The sequence below is a fragment of the Neomonachus schauinslandi genome, chromosome 2 (assembly GCF_002201575.2).
Source record: "Neomonachus schauinslandi chromosome 2, ASM220157v2, whole genome shotgun sequence".
NCBI lineage: Eukaryota > Metazoa > Chordata > Mammalia > Carnivora > Phocidae > Neomonachus > Neomonachus schauinslandi.
The window spans coordinates 101,826,293-101,835,628 of NC_058404.1; the positions used below are offsets into that span (position 1 = coordinate 101,826,293).

Here is a 9,336-nt window from a genome sequence, read left to right on the forward strand (position 1 = left end):
AAATAAAAAAGATGCCAAATAGCCAAAGCAACCTTGAAAAAGCAAAGCAAAGCTGGAGGCATCATAATTCCAGATTTCAAGTTATATTATAAAGCTGTAGTGATCAAAACAGCATGGTACTGGCACAAAAATAAACATATAGATCAATTGTACAGATTAGAAAACCCAGAAATGAACATAAAACTGGACAGGTACATGCAAAAGAATGAAACTAGACTTTTGCTCTTTAAATGGATTTTGTGAAGACAGTGAGAGATGCCAAGGGAGAAAATTCAACTAAAGAGACCCAGTGCATGGAGAATCTGTCTGGGAGTGATAGAAATCAATTATACCAGAGAGATGATGGGTGATGTGGGGGGGAGCAGATGACTAGAATTTACTTCCTTCACTGATGTAGGTTCAAGGAGAAATCCTGTTAGTTTTCTTCAGGTTTCACCTGGAGAGGGGAAAAAAGGTAGTGAGAGGGGGGTTGGGGTTCCTAGTTGTGAACAACAGAAACCAAATCTGGATAGCTTTGAGAGAAAAGGTAGGTATTACCTTTTGTTGGGTAGCTTATAGAAGAATCAGGCTTGGAAACTAGTCTTGAGCCAAGGAAGTCTGGGAATCGGATGATGGGCAGATTCACATCCCAGAAAGGTCTGGTAGAATCCCACTGGTGCTAACACTGGACAACACTTGCCAACCCCCCTGGACACTCAGATCAGAAGTTACCCTTATGTATAGTTGGATCGCTGCATTTTACATCACTCCCTCAGGATTCCAAGTCTTGTATGGAAGCTCCTACTGGCAGAGTTGAGGCTACGTGCTCTGTCAGTAGCTGCTAAGGACTTTTTGGTTTCCACAGTGGGAGATGAGGCCTTGTCTTCTGCCAAGATGTGCAAAGGAAGATTCCTTCCCCCAGATAGGAAGGATAATCAGACACTACATAATTAAAAGTAATAACATCAGCTTTGACAAATATCTACCACTTGGGGGTCAATAGCTGCCCTCTGTTGTGGGAAAAAATACCATGTACTTAGGCTGCCAACAATCTTCATGTATTCAGCTTGGCCTGGGGTGCAGAAGGGGCATCCGTATTAGGGCCTCTATAGTGGAGAGAGGCATACTGTCCAAAGCAATGTGGGTGGTCGAAGGGCCTGGACAAGTTAGTCAGAATCACAGCTGCTGGGTGGGGGGGTGACTGGGAGAAGAGTAAGGGTAGTATCAGTAGGGAAAGAGTAGCCAAGGGGCATTGATGGTAACCATGGGCTCATGGAGCACATTCTCCCCTGAGATGAGCTGTAGACATCTCCATGTAGACATCGGGTATTAACAGCAGTGCAGTAGGTAACAGAATGGGACAAAAAGGATGTAGGGATTTCAGAATGATGCTGCCTATGGCTTTTTTTTTTTTTTTTGCCAATATTGAATTGCCCAAACCCCATTGATTATCCTTCCCAAGGCCAGTTGTTAATCATTTACTGATATATCTTTATTCATTTTTCTTAAAGAATAATGGCTGTATGTTATTTGTTAACATGATATATACCATTATAAAAATTCAATATAGAAATGTCCATGACAAAAAATAAGCTATCCTCCTAATTCTACTTTGTGGCAAAAATCATTAGGATTTTGTGACTAGTTTGTTAATATTGCCTAGACATATCTCTTTTAATCTCTCTCTCTGTGTGTAATATCTAGATAAGACATCTGTATCTATCCATCTATCATCTGTCATCTATATTGTTCAGCTTTAGCAGATGCTGCCAAACAGTTTTAAAAGGAGGTTTTAAAAGAACACTTTATGTTCTCATTAGCAGTAGTTCCAGTTGCTCTATATCTTTGCCAATGGTTGGCAAAGTCATCCTGGTTGGCTGTAGTATCATCACATTGCTCTTCCAATTTGCATTTCTTATGACCCCAAATGTACATCTTTTCATATACTTATTGGCTATTTGAGTGTCTTTTCTTTATAATAAAGTGTCTTTTCAAGTCTCTTGCCTGTTGTTAAAACATTGAGTTGTTATCGGGCTGCCTGCTCAGAGGGGAGCCTGCTTCTCCCTCTCTCTGCTGCTCCTCCTGCTTGTGCTCTCTCCCTTTCTCTCTCTTTCTGACAAATAAGAAATAAAATCTTTAAAAAAAAAAAAAAAGAAAAAAAACGACATTGAGTTGTTTCTCCTTTTTATTGCTTTTTGGGAGGTTTATGTATTCTGAATATAATTCTTTTGACAGTCAAGTTCAAATGTCTTTTTCACATTTTTATTGTCTATTTTTTAAAGATTTTATTTATTTGAGAGAGAGAACATGAGCAGGGGCGGAGGGAGAGGGAGAAGCAGACTCCCCACTGGGCAGGGAGCCTGATGCGGGGCTCAATCTCAGGACCCTGGGATCACGACCTGAGCCGAAGGCAGATGCTTAACTGACTGAGCCACCCAGGCACCCTCACATAACTTTTTAAAAAGTCATCTTCATAGAATTTAAGAGGAACCTGGGACTTGACTATCTCATTTTACTGTTAAAGAAATAGACCTAGTGACTGTAAATGATTTGCCTATTGGGCTAGAGATAAGAGCTGGGATTATTTAGTCTCATGCTTTTTTGACTCTAATGCTCTGCCTGTCCTAAAAATGAAAAGCAGATAATTTAATCAACATAGAAAGTTTTTACAACACAGTCTTAAGTCCATAGGTATTTGGATCTGTTTTTTTTTTTTTAAATTTATATATTCATTTAGTCCGAATCTTGAAGCTCTCATCAAATTTACTTTCAATCTTCTTAAAGTGAAAGCAGGGAGGTCTTATATTTTCTCACAAAAGAAAACTATAATAAGAAATAGTTTTGAATCTCATTTATTTGACAGACTGCATGAAGCAAGGATTTCATAAATGGGAAAATTTTCTTCAAGCAGTGGCTTTGTAGTTTGTGGTTGCCCTTGATAGTGCTTCATATATATAACCTTGGGGAGAGAAATGGTCTGCCAACTTGCTCTGTGCTCTGGCCGATCTTTGCAGTAAAATGCTTTCAGTCCCTGCCCCTACCCTCACTGCCTCTCAAAATAAAGTAGACTGATCCTCACCTTCTCAGTCATTATTGGGATTACACAAGTGTGTACAACTGGATCTTTAGTAGCACTCACCAGAAGATAAAAATCTAAAACCCCAGAAAAATAATTGTCAATGAAGATGAACTCACATGAGACCACCAAGCTCAGAGAGGGCCAAATGTGAACCACCTTCTCCTTCCTAAATGTGCAACCAGAGGATCTGAAGGCATTAAAACAATTTTGAATAACTAATGTCTGAGAAAAGAATCTAACTACTTTTTTAGATCTGCTGGTCTCCAATCAAGGCATGGCCCAGCTTATTGTGACACCTGGAGTGTGATCACAGAGCTATCTTACTAGTAGATGGATGGTCAGTGCCTATGATCCTTGGTTGGTAGTTGCGTTGGTTGGTGGTTTTATTGGTATTTGGGTCATCACTTTTGCAAAACCATCTCTTCAAGGGGTTGAATTCCATTTTGGAAGTTTTTACTTGCACGATCCAGGGCACAGATGCACTGCTCTGCAGCCAAAGAAGAAAAGGCTGCACTGACTCTGAGTGTCGGCCTTCTGCCCAGCACTGGCGTCGCTGCTTTTTTTTCAGTGTCAGCTTGAGGCCGAGTTATTGAACTCCGTGCCCAGAGATGATGTGAGGTCACTTATGTACTGGATTAAAAAGGAGGCAATGACTTTAAGAGATTTAGTATTCCTGGGGGTCTAATCTCACAAAAAATTCCATTTTTTCCAGGTCCTCGCCTACACCAGTTGTTTCTTGTGTTGTTGATTTTAGCCATTCTGACAGGTGTGATGTGATATTGCATTGTATATTTGATATGCATTTCCCTGATGATAAGTGATGATGAGCATCTTTTTATGTGTCTGTTGGCCATCTGTATGTCTTCTGTCCTTTTTTAAATTGGATTATTTGGTTTTTGGGAGTTAAGTTTTATAAGTTCTTTTTTTAATTTTTTAAAAATATTTTATTTATTTGAGAGAGAGAGAGCAGAGAGAGTGCATGGGGCGGGGGGGGGGGGGGAAGGGGGGGGGGGAAGCAGACTCCCTACTGTGCAGGGAGCACCATGCAGGGCTTGATCCCAGAACCCCGGGATCAGAACCTGAGCTGAAGGCAGATGCTTAACCAACTGAGCCATCCAGGTGCCCCAAGTTTTATAAGTTCTTTCTATGTTTTGGATACTAACTCTTTATCGGATATGTCGTCTACAAATATCTTCTCCCATTCCGTAAGTTGCCTTTTAGTTTTGTTGATTGTTTCCTTTGCTGCGAAGAAACATTTTATTTTGATGTAGTCCCAACACTTTATTTTTGCTTTTGTTTCCCTTTCTTCAGTGGGCCTCTAGAAAAAGTTGCTATGGCCATTGTCAGAGAAGTTACTGCCTGTGTTGTCTTCTAGGATTTTTATGGTAAGAAAACCAGAAATTTAAAAATTAATTGGAGGGATGCCACATTCTTCCCACGGAATAGTCCTTTTACATTTTAGTGTTCAGCCTAGAGTATCTGCATTTGGATTGCTCCATCAAAATCCAAAGTTATGTCAAGGACAAAGAAGAGAGACCATAGGTTTCTAGTCAGAATTCATACCAATCCCTGTCCCACACAAAACAAAGAGTCCACCATTAAGATAAACTTGTAGTACAATACTTACAGCACAGGAAATGTAATTAATAATAATAATAATAATAATAAAAGTAAAGGTTTTGAAACACCATTTTTTTCTTCCTCTGGCCAACAGGAATTCAGAAGTACTGTGGTCCCATCTCTGATGGTCCTGCCCTCAGAGAGCCTATAGTCTTGGGGGATGTCTTATATTTGAATCTTGTGATTTTCTAGTGATCAAATTTGTTTTTTAAAAAATGATTTTATTTTTAAGTGATCTCTACACCTGATGTGGTATTCAAACTTACAACCCAGAGATCAAGAGTCCCAGGCTCTACCAGCTGAGTCAGCCAGGCACCCCACTCTTTTTTTTTTTTACTTGATTGCATCTCTATTGTCATCTTGGTTCTGACCTTCACTTGAAGGTAAGCTGTCTCTTGAACTTCCATTACTTATCCTTAGGCACTGCCATAGAAGATGCAGCCCCTCTTGGAAGATTTCTTCTCAATTCTGAAACCCCAATTTATAGGGCTTCACAACACTCTTTTGGCCACTGCCTTCCTAGTGCAGTAGTTCCTAGCCAGGAAAGCACAACAGAAAAGCCTGTTTAGCTTTTGCAAGATCTAGATGGTCTGGTGTTCTTCCCTAGGAATTTCTGAAACATTCTGATATTTTGATTAGGAAGGACAAGACATGTTTTAAAAATTAAAACACTTTTGCTGCTCCTCCCGCCGCCGCCCTGAGTCACTGCCTGCGCAGCTCCGACCGCCTGGCTCCCCGTGCTAGCCACCGATATTTGGAGTTCTTACAACATGGCAGACATTGACAACAAAGAACAGTCTGAACTTGATCAAGATTTGGATGATGTTGAAGAAGTAGAAGAAGAAGAAACTGGTGAAGAAACAAAAATCAAAGCGCGTCAGCTGACTGTTCAGATGATGCAAAATCCTCAGATTCTTGCAGCCCTTCAAGAAAGACTTGATGGTCTGGTAGAAACACCAACAGGATACATTGAAAGCTTGCCTAGGGTAGTTAAAAGACGAGTGAATGCTCTCAAAAATCTTCAAGTTAAATGTGCACAGATAGAAGCCAAATTCTATGAGGAAGTTCATGATCTTGAAAGAAAGTATGCTGTTCTCTATCAGCCTCTATTTGATAAGCGATTTGAGATCATTAATGCAATTTATGAACCTACGGAAGAAGAATGTGAATGGAAACCAGATGAGGAGGATGAAATTTCGGAGGAGCTGAAAGAAAAAGCCAAGATTGAAGATGAGAAAAAGGATGAAGAAAAAGAAGACCCCAAGGGAATTCCTGAATTCTGGTTGACTGTTTTTAAGAACGTTGACTTGCTCAGTGATATGGTTCAGGAACATGATGAACCTATTTTGAAGCACTTGAAAGATATTAAAGTGAAGTTCTCAGATGCTGGCCAGCCCATGAGTTTTGTCTTAGAATTTCACTTTGAACCCAATGAATATTTCACAAATGAAGTGTTGACAAAGACATATAGGATGAGGTCAGAACCAGATGATTCTGATCCCTTTTCTTTCGATGGACCAGAAATTATGGGTTGTACAGGGTGCCAGATAGATTGGAAAAAAGGAAAGAATGTCACTTTGAAAACCATTAAGAAGAAACAGAAACACAAGGGACGTGGGACAGTTCGTACTGTGACCAAAACTGTTTCCAATGACTCTTTCTTTAATTTTTTTGCCCCTCCTGAAGTTCCTGAAAGTGGAGATCTGGATGATGATGCTGAAGCTATCCTTGCTGCAGACTTTGAAATTGGTCACTTTTTACGTGAGCGTATAATCCCAAGATCAGTGTTATACTTTACTGGAGAAGCTATCGAAGATGATGATGATGATTATGATGAAGAAGGTGAAGAAGCAGATGAGGAAGGGGAAGAAGAAGGAGATGAGGAAAATGATCCAGACTATGACTCAAAGAAGGATCAAAACCCAGCAGAGTGCAAGCAGCAGTGAAGCAGGATGGTCTACCTTCTGCTTCCCTGGAAAGGATGAATTTACATCATTTGACAAGCCTTTTGCAAGTTTTTTTGTTATTGTTTGTTTGCTTGTTTTTGTTTTTGCAGCCTAAAATAAAAATGTCAAATATAAAAAAAAAAAAAAAAAAAAAAAAAAAAAAAAAAAAAAAAAAAAATTAAAACACTTTTTTGATTTGTTATGAAGCAAAGTTCATAGTCCCTCTTTAATAATGCCTCATAATAAAAGAGCTTATGTTTGCCTTTGTACTAGTATAACTTTCTTTGTTTTCATGGGAGAACCTCATTAAGACATGAAATAAAAGGATAGAAAGGAAACTCAATATTCAGACATCTTAAGATGCAGCCAGATGGGTAGCTTAGCTATCTAAGATAAAGCGAGGGCTCTTAATAAGCAGGTGGAAATCCTGAGATTTTCTGAAAAATTATTGTCTATGTGCCTGTGTAAATTACATTTCTCTGACCCTCAAAGCACAAGAACTGATAAACTATTCCGCGGCAGTTTGTGTCTAAGAAATGAGAGGGGAGTGGCACTTGGGTGGGCTCAGTCGGTTAAGCGTCTGCCTTTGGCTCAGGTCCTGATCCTGGGGTCCTGGAATAGAGCCCCATTTTGGGCTTCCTGCTCAGAAGGGAGCCTGCTTCTCCCTCTCCCTCTGCCCCTCTCACCTGCTCCATCCACTTGTGCTCTCTCCCACATGCTCTGTCTCTCAAATAAATAAAATCTTAAAAAAAGAAAAAAAAAGAAATGAGAGGGGAGATGCTAGATAGTGTCTTCTGTGTAGATACCATCTGGTGCCTGCTATTATTTTTCAGATGGTAAGACTTGAGGTCAAGAATGGTTGTTCCTTTATCAGAGTCAAAATGACCAAGTGGCAGGACCATGAGCTATGAATTTGAGGTCCTGTTACACTCAGCCATGTCTTCTAGCCCTTTCTTAGGACCCCATGCTAACTTTTTGTTCTCAAGCAGTAGTTGAGTGACTTCTATTCTTTCTCTCCTTAGTTTTTGCTCTTCAAAGTCTTCAAACACATGAAACAATCCCCTGCCCCAGATTCTGGTCTTCTGTGAAAGGTACTGTACTTATTTCTGAATACCATTCTTATTCCATGAATAATTATTGCTGACTACTATGTTCCAGGCACTGAGCCAACTATTGTCCATTCTATGGTGAATAAATCCTACTTAGTCCTACCGTCATGTAGTTTATAATCAGGGTAGGGGCAGGTATAGATGTTAAATAAATATTTGATTACAAACTGTGGTATGTTCTATGAAGGAAAAGTATAAGGTGTTTTTAGAGAGAGGATAGGGAAATGTAAACTAGTCGGAGAATGAAGGACAGGTTTTTGGGGCAATAACATTTAAGGTGAGATCTGAAATTTGTATAAGTGCCAGCCAGAAGAACAAATTGGGCAAAGTGTTGCAGTCAGAGGGAGCAATGTGTGTGGGAAGCTCAAGAGCTTGCTTGGAGTGCTGAGAAATTGTGGGGTGACCATGTCCTTGGGCTTCCCTTGGGGTTGCTAAAAAAAAGTTTGAAGTGAAAAAAAAAAGTGTGGCGTGGAATAAAGGAGATGTGTGGAAATCAGAAAAGTGAGTTTTTTGTTTTGTTTATAGATGAACCATTTGTCAGTTCAACTTTGATTAGGTTTGTTCTTTAATTTATATCCTACTTTTCTCTCAGAAAGAAAAAATGTAACTTCTTTGTTAGGACATAAAAGTCTACTGCATTTTTAATCTTTTTGTGATTACTGTTGCATGAAAGAGAGGTATGACTTCTTTATTGACCTTTGCCATGTGGTCTATGCATTGGACTAGTCAGACTTCTGAATTTTCTTTTAGTTGACTTATTTTACTTCATTTTGTCTTCAACTCAAACTCTACTCAATCGCTATGAATTTTTAAATCTATGTGGAAGTCACAGTCACAGTATGGAAAATGAAGTCAGAAAGCCATAGAAATTTAGGTGAACAAAGAAATTATGATTTCATTTGTGGGTATCTCCAAAGATACTTAGATTTCTCTAAGAAACATTTTTTATTTTCTCTGATTTTAAATAACTAGAACGAGGCAAATCAATGAAATATTTTTCTACTTACTGTTACAATTTTAACTTACATTTCTTGAATTGTGCTTTTTATTTCTTGGACTATTGTGTACTTAATGAGGATAACAGAGAAACCCTGTCCTAGGAGCTGTCCTAGGTGCAACCCAGGGGTCCATTTGATTTTCTGAACACAGAATCTCCAGTGATAGACCTACTGGCTGGGGAGGGTTTGGCTGAAAATTGGGGCAGGAGAATGGGCTTGAGACTTAAATCAGGTAAGATTCAGACAGAATGAAAATGGCTGGAGAAAAGCAACAAGCTAACAGGTCTCTTTTCACTCACTAATCTCTAGTGGCTCTTAGAGGGTTCAGAAATTACTCTCCCTCTCTCCAAGACAAATATTTTTCACTTTCTTCTTTCCTCAAGAAAATTAAGGAAATTCCTCAAGGAAATACTATTCCTTCTTTATTCTCACTTAAAGACTTAGCTTTTTATTCCACTGAGAAAACAGTAGCAATCAAGAGAGAACTTGTTTTTCAACAACAACCTATTCTACTTTGCATTTAAAATGGATAAACTTTTTTGCTTCTGTCTAAAACCAACCTTCCACTTATGCATTAGATTCCATTTCCTTTTGCCTATGGAAGG

The 9,336-nt window shown here is 39.1% G+C and overlaps 1 protein-coding gene across 1 annotated transcript; it reads left to right on the top strand.

Moving 5' to 3' along the window:
* Window positions 1-5,369: 5,369 nt before the first annotated feature.
* LOC110573047 (nucleosome assembly protein 1-like 1) lies at window positions 5,370-6,755 on the top strand. Its single transcript, XM_021681490.2, has one exon. The coding sequence runs from the start codon at window positions 5,449-5,451 to the stop codon at window positions 6,622-6,624; it is 1,176 nt and encodes a 391-aa protein (XP_021537165.1). The 5' UTR covers window positions 5,370-5,448; the 3' UTR covers window positions 6,625-6,755.
* The last annotated feature ends 2,581 nt before the right edge of the window (window positions 6,756-9,336 follow it).